Source organism: Chelmon rostratus, chromosome 4 (genome assembly GCF_017976325.1).
Source record: "Chelmon rostratus isolate fCheRos1 chromosome 4, fCheRos1.pri, whole genome shotgun sequence".
In the NCBI taxonomy this organism is placed as follows: domain Eukaryota; kingdom Metazoa; phylum Chordata; class Actinopteri; order Chaetodontiformes; family Chaetodontidae; genus Chelmon; species Chelmon rostratus.
In genome coordinates this window covers 14,210,916-14,232,006 of record NC_055661.1, presented here as the reverse complement: position 1 = coordinate 14,232,006, position 21,091 = coordinate 14,210,916, and the positions used below count along the sequence as shown (strand labels likewise).

Genomic DNA, 21,091 nt, shown 5'->3' with positions numbered 1-21,091 from the left:
CACATCGGCAGGAAGAGAGAGCGAGTGCAGCCTGGGTCAGAGTTCAGTGAAGGATTACTACTGGTTGTTGTACTCTGTCAGAACACTGTTAATGGGCCTTTGATTTCCTTTAAAAGGCTTAAAGGCCTAATAGAAAGACTGACAGGCTGTTTTATATATGACCAGGTGACACGGTGGCACAGAGGTGAGAAACGGGTCATGAGCTCAAATTCGGGGATTATCTCCCTTTCCCTAAAATGAATAAGTTCTGTGATATTGTGCTGCTGGAAACCTGCTTAAATCCTCTAAAAAGGGGAAAAGAAATCTATTTAAGTAAGTATGTCTGATACGTGCCACCACACAGAGAGTTTCCATCCTGGCAAAGCAGACGCAGTGACAGAGGTCAGAGAGTGTTCAGCCAGCAACCAGTTAACCCAGCTCTACAGGTCAGACCCCGTCGGCATAATTAGATGAGACAGGCGCTGCCAGTCCTTGTCGGCTGAGAGGAGAACCAGAGGTGGTAAATGCTCCCAGCAGAGAGTGCAGATTTGTGGACACGCAGCCCTAAATAATTCCCCCATATTGAAGCCTTTAGGATGAACCAAGTCAATGAAAAGCTGATACAATGTGGAGAATTTAGGCTCGGGTTAGATTCCTCCGCAGCGGCCGTTTATTTAAAGGAGTCACATTGTTGGTTCTGTTAACTGAGTAAACTTCAAGCGTTCCGTCTTATGTTACTTTAAATGTAAGAACAGGTTAAACAAAAACTGTACTATACATTGATTTTTTTGGATTTCAGTGCTGTAAGCGATTCCATCTATAACCTGGAACCCCAAACTCTGCAAATGCACTGATTCATAATGACATGTTTATTTATAGAACTATATCATTTCAGTGTGAAATAAGGCTGCAGCTGATGCTTATTTTCATCACTGATTATTCAGATTATTTTCTCAATTAATTGATTCATCATTTGGTCCAAAACATGTCAGAAAAAGTAAAATAGTGCCATGACGATTTAAAAACCCGGAGCTGATGTATTCAGATTGCTTGCTGTCCAACAAACAGTCCAACACCCAAAGGTGTTAAGTTTAATATTATGGAAGTCAATTAAGTAATGAATTAATAGTTGTTGAATTAATAGCTCTTGTATTATGAAAATTGTTGATTATGTTAAAATTATATGCTGTTGAAAAGTCAACCAATTCATATTTCACAATACAAAAATTCACAGTCTAAAGCCAGTTAGTACAATGAAATAAATATTCAAAACGCGATGAAATGATGCAGAACGTCAGCTCTCCTTTATTCCAGGTCACTGATCAGAAATCAGTGGCGTTGTCCATTCATGAGAAACCAAGACAGCCAGTGATTCAAGAGCCACATCAGCACCACATTAGCTGTCTGTCAAGTGATTAGTCAGGATCCGAGGTTGGAGTTTAGAGACACCCACCTCTCCATCCCTCGCCATCCATCCAGCCCCTCTGCATTGTCTCGCCTCTCGTTGCTCTGCCCTCTCTCTTTTTTTCGCATCCGTCTTCGTACGCCCCGATCTATCACAGCTCCATCCTCGCATCTACCTCCATCGCCTCCCCGTTTATCTTCGCCCGCGTGCGAACCGCCGTTTATCTCTTTTCCTCCCTCCCTCACCTTTGCCTCCACCCCTTTCCTTCCTTCAAATGTCTTAACTACAGTCATTTAAACTTGTGTTAAAGTGAAACGTCTCTGAATAAATGATTTTTTGTGGCATGACTCTGACGTGAGTTATTATTAAGGTGCTCATATAATATGTTGTAGACATCGATTCTGTAAAAAAATGCTGAAAAAAGTTCAATTTTATCGAAAACAAGTGAAATTTTGTCAGAGAAACATTTCATAAATGACTTCCTATCTTTCCTTATTCTTTAACCCTCCTCTCTATTTACCTTCCTCTTCCCACACTTCATCAGCCTCCCACACCTCCCAGGCTCCTGTGCTCGGATGCGTCTCTCATTAGCATGTTTAGCGCGCCACACACTGAAGGCAGACTTTTTCTGTTTTGTGCAGCGCGAGGTCAGACACCAATCTGCTGACAACAACGCAAACACAGCAAACGTGATTAACCTTGATGAAAAAAGACGAGTCTTCTCTCTCTCTCTCGAAATCTCTATCATATTTGTCTCTTCACACAATGAGAGGAGAAAAAAAACACATAATTCCCAGACAGGTACGTCCTAATTAAGCAACAGCCGAGGCTGCTCAGAATCAATGCCCTGATCCTTGGCCAGCAAGCAAGGGAGCTGGCTAATTCATGCACACCGCCCTCCCTCTCCCCCCCCCATAAAGCCTGGCAAATATTCATTTCCTAAAATGAACCGAATCATTTAGAATTCGGCCGGGGATTGATTAACATCAAGAGGCAGCGACGGTTCAATATTTATACCCATTGAGCCAGATGCCGGGGCCAAATAATGGAGCATAAAACCAGAACAATGCTTTACAGCTTCATTAAAAGCAGCACAATAGGGAGTTTTTGTGCTGCTTGCTGTGTGGGACCCAAGCTTCTTCCCGGGCTGTAAGTCAACTGCATGGAGTCATCATCTGTACTTTGACCTGACCAATACATGTGTGTGCATGGGCTGTGTATGGGAAGCCTGGATTCAACCTGAAATGTGACCGGCTTTTCCTGCTCTCAAGAGGGACCAGAAAACGTCAGCATCAGCCAGTAAAGCATTTATTTTCCAGAGCTGAGGCAGTGTTGCTTAACTGGAACGCGGCAAAAATGGCAGACGCAGAACATAATCAAGCACAGAACAAACAAAAAGCCTTATTAGGACTTTATTACACGTGAAATGCTGTTCTCATCTGAGACAAAGTCATGTCAGACTTGAGGGAGATACATTTGGTTTGCAGATGTTTCGCATGTGAGAAGTTTGAGCTCATTTGCAGTTTTTGCCAGAGTAAAAGTTCATGAGAAAAGACAGGTACTGTGTGACACGTGTGTGAAAGGTGGCATGGCAAGGAGTCATGTTTCATGCTCTGTGTGTGTGTGTATGTGCGCAGGCATGCAGCCCCTATGCCTGACTAATGTTTGTGTGTCCCACAAATTACAGACTCAGTGACTGGAATGGTGCAACGACAACAGTAATGGAAAATACAGTAGTGGTGATTTCAGTGGGGCTGAGACAATAAATGCATGTATAAGGTTCGTAAAGTGCCGTCCATGCGCAGAGCGGCTGCGTCTAGTGCTTTTTCATCACTCCGTTTTCCAACTTGGCGAAGTGCTCAGCAAACGCGCGCTGATTGAAAAGCATTGGACTCTCATCTCTCAAACAATTTTTTTTTTTACCCCCATCAGCTGCCATCAAGGCATCAGTGTGACCCAGAAAACAAACAAATAAAATTTGTTCAAACTTTGTCCCCAACAAAAGAGGCAAACCCAGCTAATCATGTTTGAGTGTCCCGACTTTTCTTTCATTTTCTTTCATCTTTACCAGGAGTAGGTGGGAGTGTGCCCTAAAGCAATGAACCTAATACTTGTGCCTATTTTCTGTCAATTTTAGCCTAAGAAACATGGTGCGCAGTCGCCTCCTGACGCCGGCCGCCACTTTGTAGGGAATTCCACGTAATGAGGCTGCCTAAAAGGCTTTCAGACTTTATCAAGCAATAAAAGCTCCAGGTCTCCAGCCCGCCACTATAACCTGGCAATACTGCAGGCTGTTGTCATTAAGCAGCAGTTGTGGCGAGTTGTGCAGTGTTGGGGATATTCTCACCCTTGACCGGACTCCCCCTTTAGCCTCAGCCTTATATCTCCCCGGAGATAGGTTACCGTTTCCTGATGGATTTCGACATTTCCCAGGTTATCTGCAAAGTATCTCACCAATTTACAGCTCAGGCTTCTCATTTTAGGTCTTATCACATTCTTACAATGATTTATATTGTGATTGTGTTGACACTGTTCTTTATCTGGTTTCCAACCAGGCTAGTTATCAGAGAGTATAGCAACATAAACGGGGGTGGGGGTTGTTTAAATGGGGATTTGAAAATTGACAGACCCTATAAGTGATAAGACAAAAAGCCACATGATTGTTGTTCTCCGTGGCCTTGTGTAGTCTACTGCTGAGTCCTTAGGATGGTGTCACAATTTAACATATGTATGGAGATTACAGTATAATAAATCAACATCACACATATAAAAATCTAGATTTGTTGTTTCATCCAGATCTCCAAAGACTTGAGAACAGAGTCATGCCAAGCATCCTGTAGGCGAGCAGTCCACCATCAGTTACCTACGCAGAGGGCTCCTGCAGTAGTGTGGGCCAACACAGTGGCAACGCAGTCGCAGAGTCTCTTTACCTCTACCAGCAGCGCTACAAGAGTCCTAATCCCTTAATGAATTTCAACACCGTCCACACCCAGTAACAGTCAAAACACGTGCAGCCCGGCACTGCACTGCTATCCGAATATGGTGACATCTGCACGGTGGCAGCGGGATTTAATGCACACTTTAACTCACTGCTCCACCAAAGCAATACAGGACATATCTGCTAAACTTCTGCTTCCCTCCATCAATACACTCACTAACTACCGCAGCAGTGAGTGCAACCAGACAAATGCTCCTGTAAAAGTTTTTTTCACGAAAGAAAAAACCGTTTCCTCGCCTCTACCTCCTCCACCGCTCCTCTCCTGCACTCCCATGTGGGGTGATTTAAGACGGGCAAGCTATGGAGAAACTGTTGCCCTCCATCTCTCCCCTCCTCCCTCCTTCTCATTCTCCCTCTCCTTTGGCCTTATTACAGGCTGTCAGTTTATTATAAAACATTAGGAAAGCAGAGGGACACTTGCAGTTACTGTCCTATCGATCGGCAGGGATAGATTCTGTGATTTAGAGTCAGCCTCTGCTCGCGCCCTCCACATTCTCGGTCTCCTATTAAGGCACCAGCGCTTTGCTTTGGCTATTGATGTCTCAACATTAACAGTTACAAGCTGCTACAGAAAATCAATGTTCAACTTTTATTACCGACTGCATAACGCAGAGGACCTCCCGCCAGCTGGTACTTAGCAGTCAAAAGGAGGCGCAGATGGTCCACCCGGCACGTCAGGTGTTTTCTAAGTGATATCTGCAGTAATATCAATCATATGTACAGCATATAGGGGCTTTCAGGGGCCAGTTGAGGGCCTAAGAGCTTAGTGGTACACCATAGGAAGGTGTAGCTTGCCAAACAAATTAGCATATGCTTGCAAATTCAGTCTCTGGGCTTGACTTGAAAGTGTGAGTGTAAGGTGAGCAGAATTGTTTTATCCAAAATGCTCACACTTTTTTTTCCACGTATACAAAGCGCCAAACATCGGCACTTTTCTCCAATCTTTTTGAACAACACACCTCCAGACCTCCGCCACAAAAACACCACCTAAATGTCATCAAGCTAAAATACGATCAATCCCTCCAAGCACCACCACCGACCAGCCATCCATCCATCATCAGCATCAACCTGGATGTGTGTGTGTGTATGTGTGTGTTGTAACCCAGGTAGCGTGGATCTACAGCGGCTCAGGCCTCTCAAACATTTATGAGGGGCTACTGAGCAGCAGTACGGCAGCCCTTCTGGGACAAACAGCCCCCGGTCCTGTACTCTCAGTCCCGATCAATGGAACTGAAGTTCATTACACACACTTTTCAGCCGAACGGCGGCAACTGATTTTTTTTTTTTTTTTACCCCCCTCCTCCTCCTCCAATCGTCGAGCAGCCCACCGCTGGGGCTGCATTACACTTGCTTGTTTACGTGACTGCGTGTGCAGGGGGAGACGGGGGCAAGGAGTGAGTACCAGTGTGCATTTGTGTGTGGAGTATATGTGTGTGTGTGTGTGTGTGTGTGTGTGTGTGTGTGCGTGTGTGAATAGGGGTTACTCCCAGTGGCCAGAGCTTGAGGTTATCATTATGTACAGGTCGGTCCGCTGCAATGCTAATGCTAATGCATTCTCAGTGGCCGCAGCTCGGGTCCCAGCGCTGTGCTAGCTAGGTTGCTATTCCTCTCCAATTAAAGGCTGAGGGATGTGTGTTTGGGGCAGGGAGGACAGGCCTGGGCTATCCATGGCCCTGCGGAGAACAGGCTCACATTAGTCCAGGAAAACAGACTCAGAGAACAAATTGTGCATACGTTGGAGTGCTACAGAAAATCTCACTCTTGATTTGAATGATTTGTTGACTGGATCATCATCTATTCCCCGGCTGTGATTTCATGCAGCTTAATAATTTGTTTAGAGGACTTATTTAGTGTTATTCCACATCGCGCAACCTTACCGTTATCTCACTGCCCCACCTGGCCTCGAGCTGCCGTATCTGCGCAGCCTACTGGTGAATTTGGTCAAGGTAGACAGTAGCCATTTTAAACATTATCACCTTGAGTCAAAAAGCATGATCTCCAGAGGATTGTAAACTAAGAAGACAAACTGTCAACAAATCCCAGCTGATTCCAGCAATCAGAAGAGCGTCTGTGCTGCACTCGCAGGCTGATTTACGAAGCCTGCGTGTCCGTGCTACATGACAGCAGGAAAAGAACAACTGCCACTGTCATGCAGCGTATTGATCAGACCGGCCGCCTCGACCTTACTTAAACATTACATACAAACGGCAGCAGAGGCTTACACAACCCTCCCCACGGAACTTTCTTCACCATCAACCTTTCTTGGTTTTGCTTTATCTCGCTGTCCTGCACTCGAGGAAGCCTTGCTGACACACACACACACACGCAAAATACATACACATGTGCACAAACAGTATATAATGTATATATACATACATACATACATGCAGAAATATATAGAAAGACACTGATGTAAACAAAAACACCAGGATCTAGGCAAAGAGTGGCATCGGTGAGGTGCCTCAGTGTTTAAGTGTGTCGCAGGTCAAATGTTCAAAAACACACACAAATGCAATCAGGTGGACCCTCAGCTTTCCACACTCGCCCTGTCAATTATTTGTACAGTTGTAAATGTGAATGGCGGCCCTTCACTCCTGCAATCAATGACTCAGTAGTAGCTCCAGCTGCAACTGTTGTTTCCGCAGCGAAGGCAGATCTTTATGACAGGACATTTACGGGCGCTGCGGCTCATGATGTGTCATTAGTGTTGCTCATTGGACGCCGTACAAGAAAGTGGAATGAACTCAGACACAGCGAGCTATTTGAAAAGACTCAGTGGCTGTTAAGGATACTGTAACTGACGTGCCTCGCTTTGTAGTTTTGTTTTCAGAATTAGACTCTGCCCTCGCGTGAAAAAAAAAAAAAAAACGGTGGCCATGATAGTAGAAGTAAAAATAATCCTACCGCCCGATATCGCAAATGGAGCTCAGTGGCATTGCAGCACTGCCCGGCATGTGGATTGTCAGCCATTGTGCCGCTGTGTGAATGTGTACAGTGCAGAGGCATGTGTTTAAACTATGGCGGTGGTAAGCTATATGGTAGTCAGGTGGCTGCTATACGATTATACACCCACTTCGCCTTGCTCTTTGAGCTTCTGTGTGTGTGTGTGTGGACAATGTGGTTACAAGATACTCCTGGCAGGGCAGCGAACAGCGGAGCTTTAAGGTGATGTGTGTGTGCATGCTGTGGCGTGTGTGTGTGTGCGTAACCAGAGACAGTGATTAAACGTTTTAAAGCACAGATGATCCAACAGGTGCTCTGGCTTGCTGTCTCTTGTTCTTCCACCCCTTCTCTCTCTCTCTCTCTCTGTATGCTGAGCCCCCACCCACTCTGTGACCCCCCCACGACACACACACACACACACACACACACAAACACAGACACATACCCAAACCATCACAGCTCCTTTCTTGTCTGTTCATTCTTGTCCTGAAGGATATTTTAAGCAACAAAGCCCTGCGAGTGCACTGTCTTACACACAAAGACACACGCATGTTACACACTATTCCTTATACTGCACTAAAAAAGAAAAAAAAATGGAAGTGTAGTGTAGTGATGTGGCAACTGTTAGAAACAAGGGTCAGGCAGCCAACATATGTTGAAACACAAGAGGGCATTTATCAATCCCTCTCTCTCACACACACACATCTACAGTGCACACACATTTATCAACAGAAAATGATGTTGTGTAGTGTAAAGGAACACTCCTGGGCACTGCCAGGCGTTTGTCATGCCAGCTCTTGGCCTGCACACACTGCCTTAGAGCATAAAGCTGCGCTGTAGTGCCACCTGGCACCGATATGTACAGCTACTGTTGGCATTACACCGTGCGCCTTTAAATTCAGCACTCTGTGATGAAAAGTTTTTGTCTGATACACGGGCAGCAAACTCAGCAACCTCAATATGAAGCCCGACAACTGTCCACAAGCTAAGATATGGAAAAAGAGAATAAACAGGTAGCCATAAAGGTAATCAGAAAAAGAGAGCAGCCACCTTACACAAAGGCTTTCTTTTCTAATTGGTAAAGGTAGCATCCAATCAATGATCAGGGAAGTAAACATCCAGGATCTTTATTTGTTTTTTCTCTTCTACTTTTACAGTTAGACACCATGCAACATGTGTACTGGCAGACACAAAAGCAGGCCCAGTTTGTCTCTAAAGTTCTTCCAACAAAACTGGTAAAACACTGAAACCACACTGGGTGCAGAACACAAACAGACAACCACAGACAAACACACGCCACGATATCTTTTTTTGTTAAACAATCGTCTTTGTGGTTTATCCTCAAAATCACTAATTTCCTCGCATTGTGCATTTAAAAAGTCCTAACATTTGACGCAGTAGAAACATTAGGTGAAACCTCGGTCCTGTAAATGAAGTCCAGCTTTTGAGAGGCAGTGTGCAAACATGTCATCTTACATCAGCCCTGAGGGGGAGGAGAGACTGGCCACCGCCATCCAATACTTTGGAATAAATTAAACCCCAATTTGCACTTAAGTTGACTCCACTTGTCACATGACAGGGGCTGAAAGTCACGCAGAGAACAAAGAAGTTAAAAGACGGCGTGGAAAACATGCAGCGCGCTCTTCCTTTAGTCCGCACTCTACCTGCTGGCTTCCATCATCAAATGAGAGCGAAGCAGAGGAGGAGGGAGAGAGCGGGGTAGATGTAAAACGAGGGAGTGCAGGAGAGAGGAAGGAGTGAGAGAGAGGCGAGGGGGGGGAAATGACGCTATGGATTAACTGTCCTTCATGCTGAAAATATACATCCCCAGGCGCTTGGCACTGAATTATTAATTCAAATTTGTCAGAGAAAGAATGAGAGAAATCTATTGACGAGGAGACGGGCCCTTTAATGGTCTCATTAAAGGGGAGGCTTCCCACACCAGGCACCCTCTGTACTGCTGCAGGAGTTTTCGGGGCAGTGGAGATTTGGAGGGGGGGTACTTGACCCCCCAATGATTTTCTGTCACTTTATCATAAACAAGAAAGGTTGACATGCCCCTCCACTCCCCACGCCCTCCCCTCCACCACCAAACAAACCCTGTGTGTAATTAGCCAAGGGGTGCAAAAGTGCACTGAATGTAAACGAGGTTCACACGCATGCTTTGATACAGACGGCAGCGACACACACACACACACACACACACACACACACACACACGTTAGATGCTGCGGCTGCCTCTGCCGCTGCTGAGAGGTACGAATGAAGTGAGAGGTGAAGTCCAGAGGAGCCTCGCCTCACAGGTACGGCCGCATTGATTTCTAATTCATTAGAATTGTGTTGTTTTCCATTTCGCTGCTCCACAGATCATTTCCTCAGATTACACCAAATACGGCGACTTCTCGTCCAGATCGTTGTCCATTAGGTTTGAGCCTGTCAGTCAAGCATTGGCGTCCTCAGCTGCGTGTAGCTACATGACTGGGAGCTGTGGTGGTGAGGGCGGGGGTTAACGTGAGGAAGGTGAGGGAGCAGGGACCTGCGGTTGCAGCGCACCGTCCGAGGTCGGCTCATTGAAAGGCGTTTGGCTCTGCCTCCGGGTGGGGGGGACTAGAAGAAGGGGGCAATAAGAAGGGGGGGGGGGGGGGGGGGGGGGGGGCACTGGAGGGACCACAGAGGGCTAAGCACTAGGTTCATTGCTGATTCAAGTCTCTCAGTATCCCTCTGGCAAGTGGATTTTCATAATGCTGAGACAATGCGATTTTTTTCTCCCCAGCAATATGACTTTTATCCCAGCGAGTCCGCAGCATGTCAGAAATGAACAACAGCAAATTGCTGCCGTACAGAACCAGAGAGAAGACTGAACAATGTAACAAGCAAAACTTTCCTGGAGTGTGTGTGTGCTTTTTTTTTGATTTTTGCTTCACAAACTGTCAGCTCACTGGTTCATCTGCAACCACAAGATGTGCAGTCTAAGTTAATGTACATTAGGCTTACAAGTAAGGATTATTTTCATTATTTATTGACCTAGCTAGCTTTTTTTTTTTGACAAACTGATGAATCATTTAGCCTAAAACGTGCCTGAAAATGCTTATTACAAATCCCCAGAGCCCAGATTTCCATCTTTAAACTACTTGTTATGTCAAAGCAATAGTCCAGAAGCAAAATATATATATAAATATACATATAGATATATGGATATTCAGATACCTGGACTCATATAAAGCAGAAAAGCAGAAAAACCTGATAATATTTGGCTATTCTGCCTGATAAATGACTTCACTTCAAAATCAGTGATTACGATTTTTGCTAATTATTTCGCTGATTATCCGATAATTGATTAATTGACTAATCATCGCAGTGCTAACATCCTTGCATCAATACGCCAATAAATGATCACATCCTATGTAAAAGAAATGTAGAGTAAAACATACAGTATGAAAAAAACTACCCCTTTAATACATATTCCCACTGATATTGTCCTCGCTGGCTGTGCCCATCTGTTGAAGGCCTCAAAGTCCTTAATAACAGAGCCACAGACAGGGCCAACTGATACAGGATGTAAATTTGTTTTCCCCTTCACCTCAGGATAAATCCCCAGCACCTTCCAGCCAGCATAGGCAATGAGGGAAGCTTGTCTCCTTCCTGCTCCGAGCGCGTTTTCTCTTGTTTATTTTATCGTACCTAAGGCACTTTTCCCTTCCTCTCAATATCTCTCGACCTCTCTCCATCGCCCCGCCGAGCCCGCCAACCCGTCCTTGGGCGACAGCGCTGAACCAGGCGCTACCTGTTTAGCTTAACAACAATGGCAACGTTGTCGGTGGAGGTTTAGATTTGACTTAATATATCCCCAACTGGACCGTACCTACTTAATTCTCTTTCATAGCCGCATGGCGTTTGGCCCCCTGAGTGGCTAAAGGGAGGGTTTGATGAGTCGGCGGGCAAATTGAGCCTTCATGCTTTATTCTGACACGCTGACGGTAACCCATCCCCATCGGTGGCCTGTTTCCAGAGCCGGGAACTGTGAGACAGTTGTTATTATGCATTGTTAGCGCAGAGGATATTTGGCCTCCGGACATTGGGCTCTACGTTAGCTGGAGGGCATGTAGCAACAGTGTGTTACTGTATGCTGATGAAATAAGGGGTCACTTTTCAAGATGATGGGTCACTGTTCAGTACTTAATGAGGCCTTTGTTAAATGAGTTAAAAGTTAATGAGTACAAAGGATACTTCCTGAGATCCTTTCACTCCATTAGATATGGAAGAAAAGATAAAAAATTAACTATGGCCTACAGGTGCTCCATAGGCTCAGATAAAACTGTCAGCCAAGAGGTGTATGTTAAGCCACTGCTGCTATAATAAAGATATGAATAACATGGAGAGGCAATAACCACCACACAAAGTGTGCACATATTACATTTGACCCCAATTCACAATAAAATGAAATGTATTCTTGTCACATGGAAACAACAATGGCAAAAAACTGACTGTGGAGGAGACGTTTCAATGTCAACCCTAACGTGACCCCGTTTTATAGCCTAAGGGCGCCAGTATGCTCCAACCAAAGTGCTCGTTGGATGGTCGAACAGCATGCGAAACCTCTAACTTCTGCAGCTTTCCCACATCGAAATACATAGAGGCATATTTCTGCAAACTCCCGTTTCCTGCTCGCAGAGGTGTGAAAGTAAGCCGGGTTTGAACTTTTCTCGCTTTTTTTCTTCTTATTTCAAACTATTTTTGTCATTTTTTGGATGAACAAGTAAGTGCAACACCACAAATGCCCGTCAGGAGAGTCTGTCTGAAAGTGTGTGCCATTGTGCCTATATTTGAATGAATGAGTCTCAATGAGAGGTGGCTTTTTACCCCGGCTTCGAGCATTCGAAAAGGCTTTAATAATCACTTTTGCTGACACAACACATGGACAAATGCAGTCTCTTTTGAGCATATCGCCTAATAAACCCCCCAAACAGTCATACTTTGCAGCATGTAGCACTGTTTGTCTGTAGTTCAAGTCATTGTTACACCGACTAAAGTCCATTGAGCTTACATATGCTCCTCTTGTATCCTGTGTTGGGATAGTTATGATGCTAGTCATCCTGTTAGCCTTTGGTGTATCAAGTCTGAAAGACTCCCCCCCCCCCATTAAATGTTAAGGAGCATACAACTCAAGCTTAACCCTCATGTTTTCTCACCCGCCTCCAACGTGGAGGCGTCGTATCGGAGAAAGGCATATTCCCCAAATGGGACTCGGAGGAAAACAAGGAAGCGGAGAGCTCCAGGGAGCAGGGAAACGTGTTTGCCGGCAAGCATACATAGATGAGGACTGAAATACTCTAATGGGGAAGCAGAACCTCCTGTCGAGGAAAAACACACACACAAACACACTTGAAATGGTGTCAGTGGAGTATTGATGGGAGCTGAGGCTGAGTGTGTGCGTAGCTTAGGTGTTTGTGTTCTTCATGTCTTTATGCTGGTGTGAGGGTAAAATAGGGGGTGAAAGATCCATCGGAGCAGTGCACCACAACTCAGATAATAACCCACTTAAGCGATACCGTTAACCGCGCGGCCATCACCCCTTGCCCCGTGAACCTTATTTGCTCTGATTGCCCCTGCTGCCCTGTTTTTTAAAACCACACTCATGCACAAACACACAGCCACATTCTCCCAGCGAACACGCAGCTCTACATGTCGCTTATTGTAGGCAGTCCTTAGGCCTCACTTGATCCCTTCAACCCACCCAAAGCTAAAGGTTATTGGGTTCTCGTCTTTCAACGCCCCTTCCTCTGATTGGAGCCAAGCTGCGAGGCAGATTGATAATGAATGAAGTAGCAGACTTGATAACAATCCAGCACGGTGCAATAAAGAGGACTTGGCCCGGACATGGGTTCAACTACTCGCTCTTTGAAGCGCCGCCGCCATAGTAAAAGGTGCTTCAGCTTTGATAGGCTCGTATACACGCCCATGAAAGTCCCGATTGGGAGAGCTGAGCCTCTAATTCCCGCCTATAGAGGAAGTGACCGGTTTGTCTTCGACTCACGTTTAATTGGCCAAGTTTACTGACAGCACTTGACTCAATCACCGTTTATGACCCGAGAGTTTTATGTGTTGTTTTTGGACGCGGCAGGAAACACGGGCTGTGAGGTTTTGAAAGGCACAGGGAATTGGCAGCATGTGACTGAGAGGTTTATTGATCAGGGTACTGAAAGTGCAATGTGAGAGACCACGGTGTTATTTGTTTCCATCGCAGCACGTCCGACATGATGGAAAAAGGTGGTTGTTTGCTGAGGAAATGGCGTGATGGACAATAAAGGCGTGGAGGGGGTCAAAGGTTTGTCTTATACTTAAAGCGAAAGAGTTTCCTTTTTTTAGCAAACGTGACCTAACCCTTATCTTGACACAGTTTTTATCTGAAAAAAAGCTGTTTCAATCACACAGCGCTTGAAAGTGGAAGTGGAAGTCATTTAAAAAACATTTGTGTAAAATAGCATTTTTAGTTATGTATATATTTTAATAATACTGTATGTTTGACATGGAAATAGCATGATGGATAGTAAAGGAGGCGACAGTTTGTACGACTTGCACCACAAGAGTTTCTCAGGCAATGTTTTTTCTTTATTTCTCAATAAACATGACTTTGTCCTTACTTTAACACAATTTTGTCTTCACCAAAGGTGTTACGACATTTTGGCCTATACATGGATGTATAGACGCGGTCTCATCCAGCACTCCACCACCTCTTAGGCTTCTTACAGCCATAAACAAAGCCATGTTTGCTTTTGCTCAGAATGTTGAACTTTGACACCAAGTGATGTTTTTGAGTGCTTTCACATCACAGTGTCCACTCTGTAAGGCATTATTGCGATCAGAGTGAAGTAATGGAGCGAGTATTTGCATGAGTGAATGTGTAAATGCTGTGTTTGTGTGTGTGCGCGTCCCTAGAGCGGGTTGATTGTGAGGGGCGGCGAAAGAGCAAAGAAAAGCACATGCGGGCGGACGGACACACACACACACACACACACACACACACACTCACTCATAGCACAGAGCAGATCTAGTCTAATTAAAACGCACAGCGGTGATTTCAGGGGCTCTGAGAAAGAGAGAATGAGTGTGTGTGTGTGTGTGTTTTTGCATTAGGTCGCTGGCTTCAGCATGATCGCCCGTCAAATGAAACAATGTATTCTGCGGGACCTCGGGGTTTCCATTTGAGTATTCAGACGCGGCGCTGCAACGAACTGTGGCTGTTTTATGTGAAAAAAAGTTGATAATTAGTCCCACAGTGACTGAACAATGAGATGGAGAGAGAAGGGGGGGGGGGGGCACTGAAGGAAGAGGAGACAGTGCTTAGCACACTTAATGCTCCGACCTGACACTGTCTGGGAATCATTGATCAATTGTTGATTTTTTTTTTTTAATTTCCCCCCCTAACCCTTTCCACCCCTTCATCATACCTCTCCTGTCGCTCAATGATCAGTAAATTAGAATCAATCCACTTGTCTGATTTGATTAGCAACAGCATTAAGAGCCATTTCTCATCAACCTGCGTGCTTTTTGTCTGGTTTTTCACTTACCCACTGGTTTTGCAAACGGGACTAGATATCAAACTGCTGTCATTTGTGCTTCTTCTCTTTTTCTTTTTTGGAAACCCTCATTCATTATTTTTTCAAAAGGGGCTCTGGTAATAATTAGCAATTAAAATGCTGTCTTTTTGCCTCACTTTCGCCTAATTAGCTTGACAGAGACATTGGGTACTAATTCTCTGTAGTTCCCCCCCCCCCGCCCAACATCCACACATACACCCACCAAACTCCCCTCCGCATGCATACACACTCATGCGGACACACACACAAAAACAGGCAAATCTTTCTGAGAAACCATGGCAACACCTCGCATGTTTTTCAGTGATCTGGGCTCACCTTGTCATGTTGCTGCAGGATTAACCAAATCAAAGTCAGAATAGGCTCTGACATCCCTGAATTGATTATGAAGCAGCATGAGATGTTTGCTAGCGCCGGTGTCTTTACTGAGGAGAACACTTGTCCTTACGTGTCTGAAATTATATTAAAGAATTTACAGATTAAATCATTTTTGTGTCCAAAAATATAATTATCCTTAAAATAGACTGTGCAGAATCTTGCAGTTTAAATTGCATATTCTAAATTTGATCAATATTTAGACATTTTGTTTGGCCTTGAATTTGAAGATTTAATCAGTGTCCAGTATTCAGTGGTTGCACAATAAGGCCGTCACCATCATAAAATCATTTTCAGGCAGAAATTATTCCTCACACCAACAGATATTGTACCACAAAAACCACTAATGAGTCAGCAGCAGGGCTGTAAATACCACGAGACACTGAGGACACACTGTCTTTTATGGGGCTTTAACAACCTATAAGGACTTCATGTTCTACAGTTTAAAAACATATACATGATTCCAGTTGGTTTGGACTAGACTCACTTATATTTTACTACCTTTAGGCCAACAAAAAATAATTTAATAAGAGATCTACAGCCAGGCACTGACATCTGACCCTGTACCAATACAATACATGATATGAGCCTTCTGGGGGTTTTTTTATTTAACAAAATATATCAAACTGCTCAGTACAGGTGGTGAGTAAAACACTTTGCATGGCTGGCACAGTCTGAAAAGTTTTTAGAAAATATTGAATAAAAGAATAACTCAAAAAGAGCATTTAATGACTCTTATTAGACTTGCAGTCAGTATTCAGGAGGTTTTTCGGTTTGCTACCCAGCACAGTAACAGAGTATTTCCCCGACAGAATTTTCTTCTTGGTGGCATCGAGACAACGTTGAAACTGCACTCGGGGAATAAAATGTACAGAAAATGTAGTTGAACAGTTCTAAATGAGACATGCCCTATCGGAATACATTTAAAGGATTATAGGTGAGGGGAAGTGCAGCGGAGGGTCATGGACTCTTTCCTGAAATCTTGGCTATAGCCCTCATCAGCACTAACATAAAACCGTCCCCCCACTCAGAAACTTTCATTCCCATGTCTTTGCTACATTTGTTTCATGTGCAGATGAAAACAAGTCATTTATTTTTCTCGTTGACCTGCGTAGGACGTCTGTGTGTTAAAGCCTTAAGCCCACACTCTCACTCTGTTAGCTTATGTAAGGCTATACTCATGCTTCTCGGAGGTTTTGCTGGCGTGAAGGGCGCTTCTGGAGTCCGATAGGGGGTCGGGCAGCTGAGTGGCAGCAGGAAAAAGCACATGTCATGTTTGTTTGGAGCCTCCTTTGTCACGGGCCACACCCCCTCCCCCTTTTCCTGCCCTCCTCTTGGCCTTATTTAGCCCCCGCCATGTCACCCAGAGGTCAGGGTGAGAACGCACACGTTACACACCAGCTCATACATACACAGGCAACACAGGAGCAAATAGACACACACACACGCACACACACAGATTGTAATAGCATGGTAGAGTGCATCATAGATGGAAGTGCCTTGAAGGACCTGCTTCTCATTCTCTAGACCTCATTAGCTACTGATTTATCTCCCCCTCCTTCCTCCTAATGCTCTGGGTGGGTGGATGGGGTGTATGTGTGTGTGTGTGTGTGGGAAGAGGATGCTGTGGGAGAGAGAGAAATGTTATGTGTATTTCCACGGATTAGTGTCGGTGCGTGTGTGTGTGTGTGTGTTTCTGAGATTCGGTGTGAAAGACTGTATATTTTAGTGCGCGTTGGTCCGGAGGTGTCAACTAGACACAGGGACTCTGTCATTCCACATTAGCTCGCTGTGAGCGCACTCGACCTGGGGTCAAACAGATTAATAAAAGATCACACACACACACACACACACACAGAGAGCTACTATCTGATTAAATATTCTGCAGCCCTGCGCTCCATAATCATGACAAGTACACACAGCGCTCTAGTCCACCATTATCCATTTAGCAAATTTTTGTCTTGTCTTGCAATAATCTGCTCAAACCCCCTGTGAGCTTATTATTGTCAAGGAAAAGTGCTTATAGCTGCGCGTAAAGGTAGGATTTCGGAAAGATGCAAAATGTATTTTGCACAAGGAATTAATAGTGAAAAAAAGGAAAAAGACTTGGTGGGAAGTCTTTTTTCTTTTTTTCACTATTTTTTATATAAGAATTCTTTACACCCTACAGTTAAAAATGATTACTGTTTTTCACAGGACTGATGCTTTAAAAATAAGTAAATAAAATTCACTAACAATTACAACACATTCTATTTTGTTATGATATAAAAAGGATGGCGAAGGCGTTAGGTTAAGGAGGAGCTCTGGTGCTAATGTGACTGTAACTCTGCCCTACATAATTCATGGACTCCTGGGGAATGAATCTCTCAGGAGGAGAACCTTTTTTTTTTTTTTTGCTTTTACCTGATTCCCTCTACATCACAGTCTCAGGAGATGATTCAGAGGAAAAAAGATGGGGGGGGTTTCATCATGTGGTGCATTTTGCAAGTCTTCTTTTAAGTTAAAAAAAGGGGGACAACCAAAGATGACAATTTGTAGCACTGTCCCCTGATAAATGAACACACTCATTATTCTAACCTCCTTGTCTTTGCACTGTGAACCATTACGGCCCCTTCATTTATCATCAAATTGAGGGTACTGTGACACTATTAAACTGCCTTGAGTTCTAGTTTCTGAGCTGTGATTTGGACAAATTCAAATTTTAGCTAGAATATGAATTTAGCAAAGAAACTGATGTTTATTATAATGGAACCTGATTTTTCAGTGCTGTGGGTAATCTTTTATCCCCCCTCAGTGAATCTCTTATGCACCTGGCCTAAATACAGGACTGGCTGTGCACACAGCTACCAACCATACTCTGTTATTGTTTTCATTACTTTGCTCTCGTACTTCTCAACGGCCAACACATTGCTGAGATAAATGCTGAAGCGTCATCATATCTGACCTTCTTTTTTTTGTTGTTGCTTCCTCTTGTAGATGTGAAGAACCTGGAGAACTTCCACCTGGTGGAAAGCGTCCAGGAGCAGGTCAACGCAGCGCTGCTGGACTACGTCATGTGTAACTACCCGCAGCAAACGGACAAGTTCGGCCAGCTGCTCCTCCGGCTGCCGGAGATCCGAGCCATCAGCCTGCAGGCCGAAGAGTACCTTTACTACAAACACCTGAACGGCGACGTGCCGTGCAACAACCTGCTCATTGAAATGCTACACGCCAAGAGAGCTTAGGAGGGGACTGCGCCACCCACAATGCAGCTGTGCAGAGTTTTCTGCAGCCCAAAAACTCCTAATAACGCTTTCACCAAACTGAACCTCCAGCTCAGACTCGACTGTGTAATGTGCACACACAACGAACATATGGATCCCTTTATTCTTAAAAAAAAAAAAGTCAGAAAGAAGAGCTGCTTCTCCTCAACCACACAAAGACAATACTGAAAGGAAAACAGACAAACACTTGAACCTAACACTGCATTTGACACTTGGGATGGGATGTAATCGTCTGCACTAGCACAGACTATCAAGGCAGGCTGCAACTTAAAGAATGAGAAACCCTTGAGTGTTTTTAGCGCTGGTGAGTGTGCTGAGGCAGGAATCCGAGTAACACCAGCCGTCTTTTAGACAGCTCTGTGACTCGAGTGGTGGTTTATTTTGGTTCGACGATCCTCCGGCGTGCTCTCTCACTGAAACCGGCTCTTAGCTGTCGTTGGTACTGTAAAGAAAAATGGACGCGCAGTCAACCAGGCCAGAGACTCCTGCCTGCCATCACGTCTGTTTTCCAGACTCACATAAGACGTCTGCCATGGCAGCTTGACCTGACTGAAAAGGGCGAACTGATGGTTAAAAAATAAAGGTCTAAAAAAGGAACATTCTTTCATGAACAAAATGATAAACAGGCCAATAAGAAGAAAAATAAGATGTTTTTTTTTTCTCTTGTAATGGAAGTCATTTGCTTCTCATGGTCATCTTGTGGTTCCCCTTTCTTATTCCACCTCCCCGAATCATCTTAAACTATGTACCTCAGAAAGACCAGTGTTAAATAAATTCAATTAATAATGTCAGCTGAAACAGTTGTATTTATAGCCCTTTTTTCCTGCAAAAAACACCCTCCCTTCTAATTATTTCATAACAACTGGAACAAAACAAAGTGTGTTCTGGAGACGGAGAAGGATCGACCCTGCCTTTGTCCGGAAAGACCAAAGCCTGCTGCAGAACAGAAGAAGGAAATTACAAAAAAAACCTTAATAATCAGTATTATAAGAGAAAAAAAAGATTTGTGATGTCACAGTTATGTGAGTCTTGCCTTATTTCATTACCATGCTAGCTAACCGTGCAGATGTGAATGGAAATATGTACAAATATATATATAAAGTATTAATGTTGTAAAAATTTAAAAAAGAATAATTCAACAGGTGTTTACATTCATGTGGTCATATGGGAGAGAACTGTGATGAAGCATAAATTGCAAAGCAATGATTTCCTAAAAAATGAAACCAACGAAATGAAAAAAAAAAGAGATCCATTTGGTTTGCTTTCTTTGGTGTGTGTACAGTGTTTTATTTTTTATTTGTTTTGAGCAGTACTTAAATTATGTCGTGAGACACTAAAATCAAGAAGGAATCACACTTAAAATATTAATTTCTATCTGTGTCTGCTGGCATTCAAACATTTTCTTAAGCATTTCTGTACAAGGGTTCCGTTTCGCTTTCAACCTCTTTTGTAGACTTTTCTCTTTTTTATTTACAGTGCTTTTACCTTTTTGATGTACAGTATGTCACTGGTTACGCTTAATAATGAAGATAATTTATTGCGTCTATGGGTTTCCATCTATGTGTTACATGACGTGAGGTGTCTGCGCCAGAATAAATTTGTTTACTGTAGCATGTTCTTGTTTTGTTTCCACAAGTAGTTCAGAGATGCAGGTCTGGAGCAAAATAATGGGCTTTCAAAAAAAAAAAAAAAAAAAAAAAAAAAAGAACCACCGCAATTTCATTTTTGGTCTTTCTAAATGTTTATGCAAGTGTGTACATTGAAAAGAGTAATGTGTTTTTAAGCGAGCAGGTGCGAGAGATGTTTGTGCCACATCATTTTTCCTTATTGCTTATTGAAGTTTGACCTGCATCATTGTTCTGTCCAGTTTGCTCTTGTACCAAAGACTGCATCTTTCCCCCTGTGAGCTGTGACTTCTAGTATTGTGTCCAAAATTTACAAAAGTGGCTTGTTTTTTTTGTTTTGTTTTTTTTTTTTCCTTAAAACATGGCACCTGAAACTATTTTCATGTGGAGTTTTTCACATGTACAGTAGTTGTTACTGTTTTAACACTTGCCTCCCACAAGTCCTTCGGCGGTATGTTTAATGTACAGAAAATTCACACCTCCTCTCATCAAGCAGATCTTGCCGCAAGCTCCATTTCCTCACATCCTCATTAATTGTGTGTACTGATCGGACAATCTCTTAACACCCACTTCCTCAAATTCTGTGTTTAGGTTCTGCAGCTGCCTCGGACTTCCTATAACATACAGGTGAACTTTATACAACATGCAGGCAATACAGTCATGCACGTCAGTGTGGCCATTGCAGGAGTTCCGTTTTGCGACCGCATCTTGGGTGAAACTGCTGCTGGAGTGTGACTGGAGATGAAGTTTAGTAAAAGCTTGGAGAAACGGCTTTCTGTCACTTCAGCTAAAAGTTAAAGTCTATGAAATTCAACCGTTTGCTTTCCAACAAACCGGGACAGTCAGGACGGACTTGTATGTGCGTATGTATGCAGGATAAATGCTTTATCAAGGACTTAAACAATGAC

The 21,091-nt window shown here is 43.9% G+C and overlaps 1 protein-coding gene across 1 annotated transcript in view; it reads left to right on the top strand.

Annotated features, from left to right (window-relative positions):
• nr5a2 (nuclear receptor subfamily 5, group A, member 2) overlaps positions 1-20,142 on the top strand; it is a 67,656-nt gene extending 47,514 nt beyond the window's left edge. Inside the window, exon 7 of the mRNA XM_041934638.1 lies at positions 18,272-20,142. Within this exon, the coding sequence (XP_041790572.1) occupies positions 18,272-18,519 (248 nt within the window). The 3' untranslated portion in view covers positions 18,520-20,142. The remainder of the gene's footprint in view (positions 1-18,271) is intronic.
• The last annotated feature ends 949 nt before the right edge of the window (positions 20,143-21,091 follow it).